The sequence below is a fragment of the Nyctereutes procyonoides genome, unplaced genomic scaffold (assembly GCF_905146905.1).
Source record: "Nyctereutes procyonoides isolate TBG_1078 unplaced genomic scaffold, NYPRO_anot_genome, whole genome shotgun sequence".
Taxonomy (NCBI): Eukaryota; Metazoa; Chordata; class Mammalia; order Carnivora; family Canidae; genus Nyctereutes; species Nyctereutes procyonoides.
This window is the reverse complement of record NW_026575041.1, coordinates 6,470,980-6,489,859: the sequence shown is the minus strand read 5'-3', so window position 1 is coordinate 6,489,859 and position 18,880 is coordinate 6,470,980. Positions and strand designations below refer to the sequence as shown.

Here is an 18,880-nt window from a genome sequence, read left to right as displayed (position 1 = left end):
GTGAACGTGGTATCACCATTGATATCTCCCTGTGGAAATTCGAGACCAGCAAGTATTATGTGACCATCATTGATGCCCCAGGACACAGAGACTTTATCAAAAACATGATTACAGGCACATCTCAGGCTGACTGTGCTGTCCTGATTGTTGCTGCTGGTGTTGGTGAATTTGAAGCAGGTATCTCCAAGAATGGGCAGACCCGTGAGCATGCCCTTCTGGCTTACACACTGGGTGTAAAACAACTAATTGTTGGTGTTAACAAAATGGATTCCACTGAACCACCCTACAGCCAGAAGAGATACGAGGAAATCGTTAAGGAAGTCAGCACCTACATTAAGAAAATTGGCTACAACCCCGACACAGTAGCATTTGTGCCAATTTCTGGTTGGAATGGTGACAACATGCTGGAGCCAAGTGCTAACATGCCTTGGTTCAAGGGATGGAAAGTCACCCGTAAAGATGGGAATGCCAGCGGAACCACACTGCTTGAAGCCCTGGATTGCATTCTGCCACCAACTCGTCCAACTGATAAGCCCTTGCGTCTGCCTCTCCAAGACGTCTACAAAATTGGTGGTATTGGTACTGTCCCAGTGGGTCGAGTGGAGACTGGTGTTCTTAAGCCTGGTATGGTGGTCACCTTTGCTCCAGTCAATGTTACAACTGAAGTAAAGTCTGTTGAAATGCACCATGAAGCTTTGAGTGAGGCTCTTCCTGGGGACAATGTGGGCTTCAATGTCAAGAACGTATCTGTCAAAGATGTTCGTCGTGGCAACGTGGCTGGTGACAGCAAAAATGACCCACCAATGGAAGCAGCTGGCTTCACAGCTCAGGTGATTATCCTGAACCATCCAGGCCAAATCAGTGCTGGATATGCACCTGTGCTGGATTGTCACACAGCTCACATTGCTTGCAAGTTTGCTGAGCTGAAGGAAAAGATAGATCGTCGTTCTGGAAAGAAGCTGGAAGATGGTCCCAAGTTCTTGAAATCTGGGGATGCAGCCATTGTTGATATGGTTCCTGGCAAACCTATGTGTGTTGAGAGCTTCTCTGACTATCCTCCTCTGGGCCGTTTTGCTGTTCGTGACATGAGACAGACGGTTGCTGTGGGTGTCATCAAAGCAGTGGACAAGAAGGCAGCTGGAGCTGGCAAAGTCACCAAGTCTGCCCAGAAAGCTCAGAAGGCTAAATGAATATTATCCCCAATACCTGCCACCCCAGTCTTAATCAGTGGTGGAAGAACGGTCTCAGAACTGTTTGTGTCAATTGGCCATTTAAGTTTAATAGTAAAAGACTGGTTAATGATAACAATGCATCGTAAAACCTTCAGAAGGAAAGGAGAATGTTTTGTGGACCATTTTGTTTTTTTTTCTTTGTGCGTGTGTGGCAGTTTTAAGTTATTAGTTTTTAAAATCAGTACTTTTTAATGGAAACAACTTGACCAAAAATCTGTCACAGAATTTTGAGACCATTAAAACAAAAGTTTAATGAGAAAAAAAAAAAATCCAAAAGTATGTAAAATGCATATTAAAGTTAAAAATAGTAAAATATACACCAATAAACCCACCACACAGCTTAGAATAGTATTAATACCTTAAAGGCCTTCTGTGTGCTTTTCTTCTCCCAGAGGTAACTATTCTGAACATTGATGTTAATCCTTGTCTTGCTTTTCTTTCCAGTTTTACCACTAATATGTGTATCTCTAAGCAATATATTTTTATATACTTTTGAACTTTATATAAATGGAATTATATATTCCCCTGTAACTTATCTCTTTTTTTAAAAAAAAGATTTTATTTATTTGTTCATGAGAGAGAGACATACACAGACAGAGGCAGAGATATAGGCAGAGGGAGAAGCAGGCTCCCTGCTGGGAGCCTGATTGGGGCACTTGATCCCGGGACCCCAGGATCACAACCTGAGCCAAAGGCAGATGCTCAACCACTGAGCCACCCAGGTGCCCCTGTAACTTATCTCTTATTCCCTTAATCTTTATTCTCTTTTTAAACATCACTCTCTTTTTTAAGATTCATCATACTAATGCATAGATACACCTTTCTAAGAAAACACCACAGTTTATTTTCTGTTCTGTTTTAGTGGACATTTAGGATATTTCCAGTTTGGGAGTATTATAAATGGCTATTACTCCTGTGAATATTCTTGTACATATCCTAGTCCTGGTATGCATATGCAAAAATTTCTCTGGACACTAGATAATAGGCTTAGAGTATAGACTTTCAAGGAATTGTAAACAATCTAAATATCAACAAAAGGAAAAAAATAAATATCAACAAAAGGGTAATGAATAAATAAAATATGACATATTTATATGATAGAATATTATATAGTAGTCAAAAGGAATGAATCATTACATGGAATGTTAAAGTGAGAGAAAAGAAGAACAATGAATTTTTAAAAAATATTTTATTTATTTCTTCATGAGAGACACAAAGAGAGAGAGAGAGGCAGAGACACAGGCAGAGGGAGAAGCAGGCTCCATGCAGGAAGCCTGATGTGGGACTCGATCCCGGAACTCCAGGATCACACCCTGGGCTGAAGGCAGGCGCTAAAACACTGAGTCACCCAGGGATCCCCAAAAGTGAGAGAAAAGAATAACAATGAATTTATACTATTCAGGTAGAAAAATTTAAAAACACATAACACAATATTAAATATATCTAAAAATATAAAAAGTGAATTGGAAGTATATACACTAAACTCAAAGTGGTTCTCTGGGAAAGAAAGGAGAGGGGACTTTGGCTTTATGTATAGTGTTTTATTTCCTTTAAAAGAAAAGGTTAGGACTTGCTTGGGTGGCTCAGTGGTTGAGCGTCTGCCTTTGGCCCAGGGCGTGATCCTGGAGAGCTGGGATCAAGTCCCACATCAGGGTTCCTGCATGGAGCCTGCTTCTCCCTCTGCCTATGTCTCTGCTTCTCTCTGTGCGTCTCTCATGAATAAATAAATAAAATCTAGAAAGAAAGAAAGAAAGAAAGAAAGAAAGAAAGAAAGAAAGAAAGAAAGAAAGAAAGAAAGAAAGAGAGAGAGAGAGAGAGAGAGAGAGAGAGAGAGAGAGAGAGAGAAAGAAAGAAAGAAAGAAAGAAAGAAAGAAAGAAAGAAAGAAAGAAAGAAAGAAAGAAAGAGTGAGTGAGTGAGTTAGGGGCATCAGAAGATATTGCTTCCTCCACCTCCCTCCCCGCCCTCAAAACCCCTGCGTCCCCAATTACCTCTCCCTCCTCTGACCCTGAATGGTCCTTCGGCCAGAATTCATCTTTGTATCTTATCAAACTCCCACAGGTAGGCTTGATCATAGTTCTAATTCATCAAAATCTCATAAAAGCTAGTTTGCTGGGTCTCCTGTCGTTTACAGGCACACCTTCCAGAACCCAAAATTAAGGTCCAGGCAGCAACAAAGAATCCAGAGAACACCAGGACCGGATCATTTAACCAAACTCTTGAAATTTAGCCTGGGTGGCAGCATCCTAAAATTTTTCACCTCTGGGTCTCCAGGTCCTTGCACATGACTGAAGGAAAAACTGTTCTCTAAAGGTTTGAGGAATGAAAGGAAGAAGGAATTTATAATATTCGGCCAAGTAATGGTCCAGTCTCTGCTTACCTGCCTCCAGTAATGGGGAGCTTCTACCTTTGAGCAGCTCTCTTTAAAAAACTCTCCCTAATGTGAATGAAAATGTCTTCTTTTCGTATTCATTCATTCGTTAGCGAGATCAACATTTTACCTAGAAGAATGCTGATTAAACCAGAGGTTAACGCAAAGGTCTATGTATTGAAGGTATTAAGCTCCAAAGTAGTAGAATCAAATATCAGTTAAGAGTGATTAAAGGATGGACATTTTGTGCCTATAAAAAGCACTCCCAGATCTTTAATATTTCAAGTTAGGATTTCCTGAAGTTATACACACACACACACACACACACATATATATATATTGGGAGTTTCTTGGAGCACAGCAAATGCTTCAAAGTTTCACACTCTTTGCTCCAGTAACAACAGGGCTGGGAATCTGTCCTATGAAAATAGCATGACATATTAAAAAAAAAAAAAAAAGCTGTTTTGCAATTAAGAAAAAAAAAAAAAACCTCAGAATTTTTATTTTAAAACCACATCAAAAGAAGGAAAGCCACTAAAAATTTTTCCCAGCTAGACTATGTAAATTTTCAAAACTAGATGAACTCTTAGGCAAACACTTAAAAATGTTTAAATAATGTTGACACATTCTTCTCCCACACATTCTTCTGAATCCAACTTGGGACTTTTTTTTTTGAACAAGACTTAAAAGGCGAAAAATTACAAAGAACAAGAAAACAAATACCCATATCCTACCGTCCAGAAGTAACAACCGTTAATATTTTGTCATAAATTGTTTTTAACCTTTTTATTTTTATCCCGGAACTCCGGGATCAGGGCCTGGGCCAAAGGTAGATGCTCGGCCACTGAGCCCCCAGGTGCCCCCCTGCCGGCCTCCCCGTCTTGCTCGTTTCCGGTCCCCACGACCCGGGTACCAAGGCCCAGAAAGCCCTGCCCGCCCCGCCCCGAGCCAGAATAGCGCCGGCAGGAACCGGAGCCGGGGGAGGTGGGGCACTTAGTGTCCCGGAACCTCCTGCGCGGGCCCCGGCCGCAGCGTGCGCGGGGAAGCGTTTGCGGCCTGCACCGCCCTGCGCCATGCCCTTCAGCCGCGCTCGCGGAGGTGAAAGCGCCCGGCGTGCGCCCCGGCAGTGGTCCTGGTGGGTTTCTTTGTAGCTGGCGGTCGGAGGCCAGGCCTCAAGCGGGGACGGCGTCACCATGATGAGCGGACGGCCGGGCCGAGTGCCCTTACAGTTCGTGCCGGATGAGGCGCGCAGCCTTCCCCCGCCCAAGCTGACCGACCCGCGGCTCGCCTACATGGGCTTCTTGGGCTACTGCTCCGGCTTGCTCGATAACGCCATCCGGAGGAGGCCGGTGCTGTCCGCCGGTGAGGGCTGCTCGCGCGCGGCGGGGCGGCGGGCGGCGGGGCGGCGGGCGGGTTCCTCGCCGTCCGTGGGCTGCCCCAAGTGCTTTGGCCTTCCCCGGCCTTCTCACCTGGCAGCCTCCGCCTCGCCTGCTTGGGGCATCCGCGGCCTCGGAACGCATAGGGCGGAGTGCCCTTTGGCACGTAGGGAGGCCGAGGTCATCAGAAGCCACGAGCTCACGGCGAGTCGGCGAGAGAACCCGGGGCCGGGCTGCCAGCCCTTTGCCGTGTGCCGCGCGCTGCGGGCCGGCCGTGCGTTCCGGCCCGGCGGGCTCCTCAAGATGCTGTGCGGGGACGCGTTAGCCACAGTGAAGAGAGACGTGGAGGGGCCAACGCCTCTCACCCGAGGTCGCCCGGTGGTGGAGCAGCCAGCCTGCGCCCAGGCCTCACGGCTACCTTGGAAGTCCGCGCTTCTCACGCGTCCCGTGCGGAGGCGTACGGATAGCCTGGGGATCTTGTTAAAATGAGGATTCCCATTCCGTTGGTCAGAGGCGAAGCCTGTTGTTGACAGACTCCCAGGTACTGCGGGCCTGGGGCCCCCTTTGAGGAGGAGAGGCCCAACCACTGCGCTGTCTTCTCTCGAAGGATGCGAGGGGCCGCCTGTCAGATAAATGGCCGTCGTGGTAGCTGTGCTAAGGCCGATGGATTTCCAAAGGGCAGAGAGGAAGGGAGCTCCGGAAGAGGGGTCTTTGAGCTTAGCTTTGACTTACCAGGCAGATACTAGGACACAGCCAGCCTCCCAGGCCCATGGGAGGCCAGGGAAGTAAGTGGAGGCAAGGGCCGCTGAGCCAGGAAGAGTCTGACGATTGAGTGTGCAGGGTAGGGTGTTAAGGCTAAGAAGGAGATTTAGGTAGATGATGACGACTTATTCTCTAGGCACACAGGAACCTTTTTAGGTTTTGAGAGCCGTGGTGGGGGAGCGGAGTGGAGAGATGCAGTAATCAGGCCTTGTGGGGTTTTTTTGTTTGTTTTTGTGAGTCGGCTCCATGCCCACCGTGGGACTTGAACTCACCACCCTGAGATCAAGAATCAGATGCTCTACCAACTGGACCAGCTAGGTGCCCCAGGCCTTATGTTTGTTTGTTTACTTACTTACTTACTTACTTACTTATTTATTTATTTATTTATTTATTTATTATTTATTTATTTATTTATTTATTTTTAGAGAGAGAGAGAGAGCCACCCCTGAGATCATGACCTGAGCCAAAATCAAGTATCAGACACTTAACTGACTGGGCCACCAAGGCACCTCTGTGCCTTGTGTTTTACTTATTTTATTTTTTTAATTTATTTATTCATTCATGAGAGACACAAGGAGAGAGACAGGCAGAGGGAGAAGCAGGCTCCACGCAGGGAGCCTGATGTGGGACTCGAACCCAGGTCCCCAGGACCAGGCCCTGGTCTGAAGGCGGGCTAAACCGCTGAGCCCCCCGCTGCCCTGTACCTTGTGTTTTAAAAGGAAGGTCAGCTTGGGATGTCTGAGTGGCTCACTCCATTGAGGGCCGGCTCTTGATTTCTACTCAGATTGTGATCTCAGGGTCCTGAGATCTAGCCCAGCCTGGCTCCCTGCCCAGTGAGGAGTCTGCTTAAGATTCTCTTTCCCTTTATCATTGTCATTGTATCCCCACCCCGCATGCACGCTCTCTCAAATTAATGAATCTTAAGGACCCCTACCCCTGGATGGCACAGCAGTTGAGTGTCTGCCTTCCGGCTCAGGTCCTAATCCTGGGATCAGTCCCATGTCAGGCTCCCTGCATGGAGCCTGCTTCTCCCTCTGCCTGTGTCTCTGCCTCTGTGTGTGTGTGTGTGTGTGTGTGTGTGTGTGTGTGTGTGTGTGTCATGAATGAATAAATAAAATATTTTTAAAAAAGTAAATTAATGAATCTTTAAAAGGGGGGAGGGGGAATCAGCTTTGTCAATGCAAGGCACCGATTGGAGCCAAGAAGTTCAGTTAAGAAGAAAGCTAATAGAGTGGTTCAGGTATCCAGTAATCACATTGCTCCTGCCTCTTTTTGCCACTTTCCAGCTTAATGTCGTGCCTGAAGGCTGGCTCCCAGATCATCAAATCTCAGCATTTCCAGTGCTCAAATAGTTCTGAAGTTCCATCTTCCTTGAATATGACCCCTCTCCACAGAAAGATTTTTGTCTGTTTCTGTCTTTAGGGAGATGAGGTTTTTCTCCCTTTTCATTACCACTCCACATTTGCCCAAGCCTGTCGTTTATTGTAATGGAAAGAACTCCACTTTGGAACTAAATAGCCTTACTCCACTGTCTTCTGTCTGTCAGCTTGAGTAAGTTACTTGGTAGAGCTGTTCAGAGGCAAAGTTTCTTCACCTATAAAATGAGAATATTGGGGTCTGGATAGCACAGTTGGTTAAACATCTGACTCTTGGCTTCAGCTCAGGTCATGATCTCAGGGTTGTGAGATGGAGGCTGTGTGGGACAGAGTGTGTTTAAAACTATCTCTTCGTCTACCCTCCCCCCACACTCGCTTGCCTGCTCTCTCTCTCGAATAAATAAATCTTTTAAATAAAATGAGAATAATTATCTTTGCATATTTGTTGTGAGAATTAAGTGAGATTCTGTAGATAAAATGCCTGGCACACAGAAGTTGCTGGACAGAGTTTCCATTCCTTAGCTGTGGTTATGCACAGTTTACCATATATTTGTTTGATCAGCTTTTTTTTTTTTTTAAGGACTTTTTTTTTTTTTTTTTAGATTTTATTTATTTACTCATGAGACACAGAAAGAGAGAGAGACAGAGACACAGGCAGAGGGAGAAGCAAGCTCCACACAAGGAGCCCGATTTGGGACTCGATCCCAGGACTCCAGGATCACACGCTGGGCCAAAGGCAGGCCCTAAACTGCTGAACCACCCAGGGATCCCCCGTTTGATCAGCTTTTACTGAACTTTTCCTCTGTACCAGGCAGTGTTACATCCTGGGTATATGGGGTAAAGAATACCATCCCTGTACTTGAAGAGCTCCTAATCAAGTTGGAGAACAAGTAAACAGTCCATTATGGGTCTAGGCATGGCAGAGAGTGTGTTTTCATCGAAGTAGATGAGCAGTGAGCACTTTGGGAACACAAAGGAGGTACAGATTGAAGAGAAACTATTCCAGAGGAAGAACATAATGGTCAAGAGCACATGATTTTGCATTTGACACCACCTCCATTCTACTAGCCTTTTGATTCTGGGGAAGTTATTTATCTTCATGAGCTTTAGTTTCCTTAGCTACAAAACAGGAATACTATCTACCTCTGTGTGGCTGTGAGAACTAGAAGAGATGATGTATAAAGCCCTTAATCTAGGGGTAAGAATCAGAGTTCTTGAGTTCTCTGGTTTTCCCTAGGTTGCTTTGGAAAATTTAGGTCTTGAGGACTATTAAAATGGTTCTCAGCAGCATTTATTGAAGCATATTGTGTTTTCTAGTTTAATGACTATCATATAATAGTATTCATGCAAGTATTTATTGAATAAATATATGTAGATTATGCAAGTATCTATCATATAATAGTATTCACACAAGTATTCATTGAATAAATATATGTAGATTACAAGGAAGTCTAAAACATGGTCCCAGCCCCCCAAAGGTTTACAAATCAGACAAGCATATCCATTTAAAAGACATTGTGGGGATCCCTGGGTGGCGCAGCGGTTTGGCGCCTGCCTTTGGCCCAGGGCGCGATCCTGGAGATCCGGGATCGAATCCCACGTCGGGCTCCCGGTGCATGGAGTCTACTTCTCCCTCTGCCTATGTCTCTGCCTCTCTCTCTCTCTCTGTGACTATCATAAATAAATAAAAATTAAAAAAAAAAAAAGACATTGTGGTAAAAGTTTAGGCACGTAGGGTAACAAGTGTGACAGAAGAGCAGGGAAGGAGAAAGATATGGTAGATTTTCAAACTACAGCCATGGAGAGTACCTGGCATTTTGTGGGTACTGTTGGAACCCAAATTTTGCACATATTTTTCAGGTTAGCATAAACTATTAAATAGAATTTTTTCTTAAGCTTCTCTCCCATCTGGAGTTCTAAACCCCTGTTGCTAGTTAACACTTACCTGCCCTAAATTTATAGTTAGTTGGTATCTAAGTGTAGTCCACAAGTTAAATATATTTATTGATTTCTAGTTTAATATACAGTAATTTATGGTGTTCCTGGAAAGGGTACTGTAGCTTCCAAGTTTAGATTCACTTAATGAAAAGGAAAATGATTGTGGAGGGGTGCATGTGGTGGGAGGGAGACCACTGCTGAGAAGTAGAGAAAAGGTTAGAGAAGAGGCCACGTCAAAGGGCCACATCATGCCTTTAGGACTAGAACACTGACATCGTCATACGAAACATTCAGGGAGTCTTTTTCTGTGGGGGATATGGGTAAGCATAGAGAGTCTGGGTTTAAAAAAAAAAAGAGAGAGAGAGAGAGAGAGTCTGGGTTTTTGGGTCTGTGTAGTCCAGTGGCACACAGTAGAACCCAGCACACTTTGGTTTGTTATATTGCAGGTGGCCCATTAGGGAAAACAATGGCTCTTTGGGGCAAGAGAGAATGCAAAAGAGTCTGGGCCCTATCCAGTCCCAAATCATAGTAATACTTTGCATTTTTATTGTTTTACATATTTTTTCCAAAATATTTTTACATATATTTTCTTTTGGTTTATACAATGCTGCTGTAAGAATGATAGGATAGGTATTATCTTTGTTTTAGAGGTAGTAAATTGACTTGCCCAAGGCCATGTATCTGTTTATTAGATATTAAGTGCTCTCTGCGTGCTAGTACAGAGAGATGAATTAAGCATTGGTTTTGCATGGAAGTAGATGGAAATAATTTCTATAGCAGAAATAGTAGAGAGGAGTTCACTTTGTTAACCTCATTAAGGAAAGTTCTGGGAAGACTTCTTAGAAGTGATGTCTGAATTGAGTCTTGAAGGATGAGGAGGTGTCTGGGCAGAGAAATAACCCGTGAGTGGTATAAAAAAACAGGAAGAAAATAAATAAACAAGCAAGAAGGAGTCTAATTTGCATAAGAAATTAAAAGTAGCTCAGTATTGCTGAAGCACAATGTACATATCAGGGAGTGTCAGATGAAGATGGAAGAGTCAGCTCATGAAGGGCAAGGTCGTTATCTAGGAGTTTGGTCACCTTTTGGGTATAGTTGAAGAAGGAGGATCTGGCAAGCTCGGTTTGTAGTTTAGTAAAAATTCTTCTAGTGACAGAGTAAAGGCTGGGGTAAGTGTGGAATGGAAAATGAGATGAAAGGGAGAGAGCAGGTAGTATGAGTGAAAGATGAGTTCTCTAAAGTGAGGCAAGGGAAATACAAGGAAGAACTGACAGGACTCTGACTAGATGGGTGGGGGGGAAGAGGGTTAAAAAAAAAAAAAAGGTTGATTACTGTGTTTATTACCCAGGACTTTATTTCCTGGGTGAATGGTCTTATTCTCTGAATTAAGAGGACGAGGTATGAATAGGAAAGAAGTTCATTTGGTGGTATTCAGGTGAACATACTGTCAGACATTTGGATATACATGTTATTCAGCATGGGTATCTGAGTTGGACACACTCAAGGTCACCAGTATGTGGACAGTAGATAAAACCTGTAGAAACAAACAAGTTCTTCAGAAGAATATGTGTGGGATAAGAAAAGAGGGATAGAATCCTGGGACATAGCTAGAAAATCAAACCTGCAGTTAGCCTTTTTTTTTTTTTTTAAGATTTTAATTATTTATTCATGAGAGACACACAGAGAGAGGCAGAGAGAGAAGCAGGTTCCATCCAGGGAGCCGGACGTGGGACTCGATCCCGGGACTCCAGGATCACACCCTGGGCCAAAGGCAGACGCTCAACAGCTAAGCCACCCAGGCATCCCTGCAGTTAGCCTTTTTATAAAGATACTTCTGTGTGTAAAGTGCAGACCTTTGGATCTCCCCTTCAGAATTTATATTTTGGCTTTCCCTACATCACATGAGTTGATCCTCATGATTTTTTTTTATAAATATAGCTTTTGAATAGGTAATTCATGCACATGGTACAAAATTTAGAAGGTAAAAAAGAGAATTGATACATTATTTGTAGAGTAGCTGGCTACTTTGGTAACCAATAAATATGCAAATATAAATTAGTATATGGAGACAAACCAAATTGCTTTTTGAGCATTTGTAAAGGACTTCATCTCTGTCACATCACATCTTGAACAGGTTCTGGAATACAAGTTAGTTTAGATCTTCGGGATTTTGTACTAATCCACCTTTTCTCCTGAAGAAATTTGTAAAAGCTGAATTTTAAAAATCTTGGGTTCTATTAATAGTTATGCCTATAGATTTAATATTGCTTTTCATAATTGCCAGATTTCTTTAGGAAGATATATCAAGGTCAAGACTGTTTTTTCAAAAACGCCATAGAAAAGCCTTTTTTTTTTTTTTTAAGAGAATGATGAAAGATGTATGTCTGAACCGCAAAACTATGATTTTAAATATACATTGATTTTTGCTTTCTTTGGGATTTGTTGTTTGAATTTTAGGTTTGCATCGCCAGCTTCTGTATGTTACTTCCTTTGTCTTCATTGGATATTATCTTTTAAGACGTCAAGACTGTATGTATGCCCTGAGGGACCATGATATGTTTGCCTATATAAAATCACATCCAGAGGATTTTCCTGAAAAAGGTATTTATTTGACAGAATGAGAGAGTGTGCACAAGGGTGGGGAGGGAGGTGGGGGAAGGAGAGAAGCAGACCTTTCACTGAGCACAGAGCCCAAAGTGGGGCTTGATCCCACGACTCTGAGATCATGACCTGAGCCAAAATCAACCGGGGGGATACTTGGCCAACCGAGCCACCCAGGTGCCCCTGGTTAATCTTATCCATGCCTGTACCTTCAGGTACCTTCAGTATTCTGATGATTCCCACATCTTTGTCTATCAACTAGAATTCTCTTGAATTTAAATTCTTTTAATTTTCCAGCTGAGTACCTCTGTGTCCATCAGGCAGCAAACAGAATTTATGTCCCCTTTGCCTGTGCAGACTTCTTTTCTATGTTCTGCACCAGTAAGTGGCACCACTGTCCACCTCAGTACCCCAGCCAGAAACCTGGGAAGGATCTTCTAGTCTTTCTGTGAATTTCTCATTAGTCGTCAAGTCTTCCTGTTCTACTTCCTAAGTATTTCTCAGTTCTAAATTCCTGTCCTCGCACTGCCACTCCCCCCGGTTCATGCCCTGATAACCTCTTGCTTGGACTGTTGCACTTGCCTCCAGCTCACTTCTGCCTTCAATCTTACTAAAGATCCTGTCTCTGGATAAATGTAGTTATGCCTAAAATAGATTGCTTACAATAGCTGTCCATTGCCTGTAGGATAAAATCCAGACTCCTGAGGAGAGTTTATTTCCCCAGACTGAGCTAATTGCCTATTAGAAAGATTTTGCCCATGCCTTTTATCCATCACATGACATGTACGTGTCTGTGTCCCTCACTAGACTGTAGCTTCATCTTTGTTTCCTCAGCCTCCAGGACAGAGCCTCTGCTAGTAAGCAGTAAGTAATAGCTGACCTGATCTACACAGAACCCTGCCTCATCTCCTGTAACTCATGTCCTGCCTCATGAAATGCTGTGTCCTGAACCTGCTGTGTATCACTTTGTACACCCTGTACCCTCTTAATCCCCCTCTTGCTCTGTCTTTACCTGTCCACCTAGCATATTCCAGCTCAAGAGTCCTCATCTCAAAGAAGCCCTGGCCCAGCTACAAATACGATATTCCTTAGCACATCCTACTTATGGCTCTTTACTATGGATTTGATGGTAGTATAACTGTTTTCTGAGGATCCCTGGGTGAGTGGCCTAGCAGTTTAGTGCCTGCTTTTGGCCCAGGGCATGATCTTGGAGGCCCGAGGTCGAGTCCCACATCAGGCTCCCTGCATGGAGCCTGCTTCTCCCTCTGCCTGTGTCTCTGCCCCTCTCTCGTGTATCTCTCATGACTAAATAAAATCTTTAGAAAAAAAATAATAACTGTCTTCTTATTTGTATTTATATATATATGTGTATATATATATACACACACACACACATAATACAGGTGTGCACATGTGAGTGAATGAATGTAGAAAAATTTTGAACTTCTAAATATGTAGATTTTCCTATTCACATGAATGTCTAGTATTGATATATATATTTTTTTATTTTTATTTATTTATGATAGTCACACACACACACACAGAGAGAGAGGCAGAGACACAGGCAGAGGGAGAAGCAGGCTCCATGCACCGGGAGCCCGACGTGGGACTCGATCCCGGGTCTCCAGGATCGCGCCCCGGGCCAAAGGCAGGCGCCAAACCGCTACGCCACCCAGGGATCCCGAATGTCTAGTATTGAGCATTTAAATTTCACCATACCAAATGATGGTCTTTAAGGTCCTATTTAGCTCTAAAATTGTATTACTCTGTTTAATATTCCCATAGCCTTCAGTCACATATGTGATGTTTATGGTAGATCAAAAAGATACAGCTTTTTTTCTTTTTTTTTTTCTTTTTTTTATTTTTACCAGTGAAGAGTTCAAAGACTAGAGTACAAAGCCATCAATAATGGATGTATCAGGGATGGGGAATACTCAAAACTATTGGATTTTTGAGTTAGAATCTTGGGAATATTGATTCCTAAGAGTGAGACCCAGTGGCAGAGTGGTCCTCAGTCTCAGGCCTCTGGCTTATTGCTTCCTCTGCATACTAGCTCCCTCTGTCAGCAGGAGCTTGTATAGCCTCACAGACTCATTTTTTTTTTTTTTTTTTAGGATTTTATTTATTTATTCATAAGAGACAGAGAGATTGGCAGAGACAGGCAGAGGGAGAAGTAGGCTCCATGCAGGGAGCCTGATGTGGGACTCGATCCTAAACCGCTGAGCCACCCAGGAATCCCTCTCACAGACTCATTCTCTCTGAGCAGCAGATTAGTGGCAGTTGTGCCAAAAGCCTCCTGCACTGACAGCAGGGACACGGAAGCTTGATCACATCAACTCCTGGCCCTCCCAGCTGACCTGTGCCTCTCCATGTTCATTCCTTCTTTGACCTCTTCAGTCAGGACCCCCTGGCAGCAGCCATCTGGATGTCACCATGGATTCTTTCAAAGTTATCCTTCATCCAGTGAAACAGAATCTCTCAGTGGTTGCTAAGCTATGGTTGAGAACAAGAACATAAGGAAATTCTTAGGAGTTTATATCTATAGAATATTAAGTGTTTATTTTTCTTTAGGAAATACAATTTCTAAAACATAATCTAAAAATAAGTTTTTTTGTGATCTTTTTATAGATAAGAAAACTTACGCTGAATTTCTTGAAGAATTCCATCCAGTGCGTTGAAGTCTCCAAAATGCTTAATTTGGTTTCACTGATACCAGTTACTGAATTTTGTGAACGTGTTCCTATGATAACTGAAGTTTATGTTAATCTGTATGTTAACACTTTGTGATTAAAATGGTCATCATGAACACTCTGACTCCTTTTTGTCATAAGAAAAATAATTCATCAGAGAATGGTCAGTTTCTATTCACCTAATTTTAAGAAGACCTCTGACAGATTTAAAATGGAGTTTAGCTGAGCCAAATCTTGTCTACTGCCAGTATGTTTTATTGGAACACAGCCAAGCTTATTTGTTTACATGTCTATGGCTGCTTCTATGCTATAAGGGTAGAGTTGAGTAGTTGTGACAGAGACCTTATGGCCTGCAAAGCCTGAAATACTTAATATATAGCCCATTACAGAAAAGATTTGCCTGTTCTAGGTCTAGTAGAAAATATAACAAGCCAGATTATGGAGGGTTTTCTGAATCATGCAAAATAATTTGGACTTGATCCTGTGGGTGGTGGGAAGTTGCTAAAGGGTTTTAGTAAAATGACATGATCAAGCTGATATTTCTGAGCTCTCTGCAACAATCACTATAGAGGGTGGATTAGAAGGAGGAGACTTAGGACCAGGAGAATGGTTAGAAGGCTGATACTGCAGAGGGGTCATTGCTTGTAGATGGATCACCTTGGAGAAAGTGGGCTCAGCAGCTAATGCTTGGCATGATTAAAAGGAAAAATCCCACCTACCTGGGACAAACTTATTGTTTATGACTTTTTGAGTCCAAATATTTGTCCAAAAAGTTTCCACGCTCAGGTTATTATTTTTTTTTAAGATTTTATTTATTTATTCATGAGAGACACAGAGAGAGAGAGGCAGAGACATAGGCAGAGGGAAAAGCAGGCTCCATGCAGGGAGCCTAATGTGGGACTCGATCCCAAGACTCCAGGATCATGCTCTGGGCGGAAGGCAGGCACTAAACCACTGAGCCACCCAGGGATCCCCCCAAGCTCAGGTTATAATCAGATTAGTTTTGGGAGATTACTAAGATTATTTCTCTACATGATTTAAAATTAAAATGATTATAAGCATATGGTTGCTGGGCAAAATCAGATGAGTTCCATGTCTATTCTTGGGTCTCACTGATTAAAAATGAAGTCATGCCTGAGAAATTACTTTAGAAGTAATAAAGAAGTAGTAAAGATATATACAAGTTTTTATTTTTTTTATTGCTACTGTAACAAATATGTTTATAATTCACTCTTGCTTGGCAGATACAAGAATGAAAAGAATTAAGCATTCATCCGAAGGACTTTACTATCCCTTAGTCCTGAAGGGTAAAAAGCAAGAGATAGAACAAAAACAAGGTGAAGGTGGGAGAAAAAAAGTCAACCTATAATATGATAGCACTCACATGCCAGCTGCTTTTGATTCATCATCTTGTTTAATTTCTGTAAGATTTTGTGAGGCCAGTAATAGTGCATTTTATAGATGAGGAATTTTAGGCTCCAATGGGCTAAATAACGTAGAAGATCATGTGAATGCCCAGAGAAAGGATGTGAATTTCATTCGGTCAGATGCTAAAACCTACGTTCTTTCTACCATACGACACTGGTCAGGTAATAATCTAGTCCCTCACAAGCCATTGGCCACCACCTCAAACTGCTAAGAGAAGTAAGAGCTATGAATAGCAACAAGCATTCTAAAGGCCTGGTGCCAAGTCCACAAATTGGTGCTCAGAGAAAGGCAGGGAAGCATCCCAGAGAACCAAGTCGCCTTTGCTTCCAGCTGCAGGTCCAGGCCATTCTGGTCTGCATCAGAGCTAGTCAACTGTTCCATGTCCTTACCAGAGTCACTGCCTTCCGTCACTTAAAGGGATCTGTGGAGAGCAGAAATTTAAAAAACAAGGTTAGTATAAATTAATATCACATGCCTTCTGAAGTAGGAAAGAAAATGCAGCGACTCAACAGTAGTGTTGCTGTAGGAAAATTGGCTGTGCGGTAACAACCTAAGATTGAGTTATCAGAGCTGTGATAAAAACTAGTATCCCCACATCTTACTGACAGGGACACCGCATTGCTGAACAGTGAAATCAGTTGCCTAGGGTCATACAGAGGTCAGTGGAAAAACCGGGACAAGAGCCCAGATTTTTAAACTGCTAGACCAGATCGCCCTTATGAAAACCAGGTCATGGTGTGCTGAAACCTGGCACAGAATTGCTGCTCTGGTCTTTGAAGGAGTTGGGCTGATCAAGGAGTGTGCTTGTGGCTTGCATTTGCCGAAGTTGACACCAACAAGTTGGATTTCTGTTCTTGTTTTTTAATTGAAGTATAGTTGATGCACAAAACCAGATTTCTCTACTCTCATCCCTGAGCCCCACCTGCAGCCAGACTGTGGAATCCTAAGGTGTGAAGGCAACCTGCTAGCATAGAGGAAGGGGACTGGACCCTTCCAGGGCTCCTTCATGTGTTGGCTCTGCTATTCCCTGAGTAACCATGGACTCCTTTCACTTCTCAGGCCCCCAGTTTTTTCATCTATAAAAGGGAACGATGGTTCCATTAGAAAATTGATATGCAAGTGATTTTAAACTAAAAAACCATTCAAGTGCCGGTAGTTATTTTTACTACTACTGTTAATCTTCAGTGAAGAAACGGAAACCCAGAGAAGTGAGCCGGCGAAACCAAGGCCTTAGTGGTGGAGTCAGAAGCTGAACCCAAGCTGTTGACCAAGCATTCACATACTAGTAAACGCACACATGCACAAACACACGTGTGCACACAGGTATGCATTCACAGGCCACCTTCCCTACTGTCACTGTGAGGTTTATGGCCATTACTCACCAATCCTGGGTCAAGAGAGTAAGACAGGCCTGGCCTTGAGCCCTCCCAGGTCAGAACCCTAATACCCTGAAGTGAGGGTGCCTGCCTGAGACCCAGGCTCTCCCTCTCCCACTGCGTTGCACCACTGCTCCAGCTCGTCTCCCCTGGATTGTCCCCGTGTGGACTCTGACACCCACCGATGCCACCATTACCTTCCCTAGAATCCAAGGCCTACATGGCCTGTTCCATTATCTCCTGGTATTTCCTCGTCACCTCCTCAGCTTTCAGGGTAAGGTGGGTGAGGATGTGATGAAGGCTGGAAAAGTGAAGGTGGAACTGGGCTTCTAGGTCCAGCTGCCCCAAGAACCCCTCCTCCTCATCCTCCTCTGTCTCTGCAGTTTCAGCCTCAGCCTCATGGGCTCTGCCACCTGCCACCTTGGACCACCACTCCTCTCGGGGTAACAGCCCATGGTCCACATCCACGCGGATGGCCTTGAGCATGATAAAGTAGTTGTAGAGATTGGGGGCCTCATCCTTAGCCTGGTGCCCGTGCACATTCAGCTGCATGTCTTGCAGGAGGCTGGGGATCATCACCACCTGCTCCATGTTGCGCACCACGGCCGAGTAGCGATCCATGACAGTCAGCAGGCAGTTCTTGGGGTAGCGCTTGACTTGCCTCTGCATGGTGGCTGCTGCTTCCGTGCCCAGCACACTGCCCCAGCACTATTTCGAGACTACTTTTATGTCTGGATGTGACAGCACTTGGACAGCATGCAAAAGCCCAGTCATTGGGGCAACACAACCCTTCTTGAGGCCAATCCCAGAGCTTGGGCACCAAGGTCTGTATCAGGTGATCCATCCGCCCAAAGACAGACCGGCCAGCCCTCTGTCATTTCAGCACTCTGGGACTGCCTCCGCAAAAGCCCGCCTCTTCATTCATCAGCTTGACTGGCCAGTTAGAGGGAAGCTTTTCCCTTTGGCAACCGGTGCTCTTGCCCCAGGGCAGTCATGAATTCTTTCAGGTTATCTGAGACCAAATTGCCTCTTCATTGCCTGCCTCCTTCTTCAACCTGGGGTGCCTTGGCTTTGAAACGAACTAGGCCGGAAGGTTTTGAAGTGAAATAGCTTAGTCTGGGGCAAAGAGCACTGACATGGGAGCCAGAAGCCCAATCCTGCAGCTTCCCAGCTGTGTTTTCTGGTTGTTTGCTGGCTAACACTTAATCAAACACCTAACTTCACATCAAGTTCTACACTAAGTTAAAGTAACTTGCCCATGGTCCCACTGGAGCTGGGATGCCAGCCCAGACCCACCTCTCTCCCACCTCTCAGTGCTCTGGACTGGTGTTCAAGGCTGCATAAGTTATACGAGTTTGCTGGATCCATATCCTTGGCTGTAAATTTGAGGTGTTGAAAGGATAGAATAAGATAAAGCCAATGAAAGTGCTTTATAAACCACATAGCACAGTCCCCAGATGATTCTAGGTGAATGCAGATCACTCTCAACTTTAACCTGTAATTCCACAAGTTATAATGCTTCTTCACCACAGCCCTAGTCCTCCAACCCTGCAGTCTTGGAAGCCACATTATCGCAGTTGACACATTGCATTTGCTGTATTTATTTATGAGATAAGGAGGAAAATTGAGGCCCAGAGAGAGGTGCAAAGTTGTACAACAGGTGTCGGAGTCACCTGTTGTACAAGTGGAGAACAAGACCTTCCAAATTCCGGTTCAGGAACTTGCTCACAAC

General features: G+C 43.9%; 2 protein-coding genes across 2 annotated transcripts; one reads left to right on the top strand and one right to left on the bottom strand.

Annotated features, from left to right (window-relative positions):
* Nucleotides 1–4,610: 4,610 nt before the first annotated feature.
* On the top strand, nt 4,611–14,460 carry NDUFC2 (NADH:ubiquinone oxidoreductase subunit C2). The gene is made up of 3 exons (XM_055320704.1): nt 4,611–4,963; nt 11,511–11,654; nt 14,283–14,460. Exons 1-3 carry the CDS (start codon nt 4,795–4,797, stop codon nt 14,330–14,332), a joined length of 363 nt encoding a protein of 120 aa, XP_055176679.1. The 5' UTR covers nt 4,611–4,794; the 3' UTR covers nt 14,333–14,460.
* A 1,064-nt stretch (nt 14,461–15,524) lies between these two features.
* On the bottom strand, nt 15,525–17,980 carry THRSP (thyroid hormone responsive). Its single transcript, XM_055320702.1, has 2 exons — nt 17,346–17,980; nt 15,525–16,193 (listed from the first exon to the last, which is right to left on the bottom strand). The coding sequence occupies exon 1, from the start codon at nt 17,815–17,817 to the stop codon at nt 17,365–17,367; it is 453 nt and encodes a 150-aa protein (XP_055176677.1). The 5' UTR covers nt 17,818–17,980; the 3' UTR covers nt 15,525–16,193; nt 17,346–17,364.
* Between the last annotated feature and the right edge of the window lie 900 nt (nt 17,981–18,880).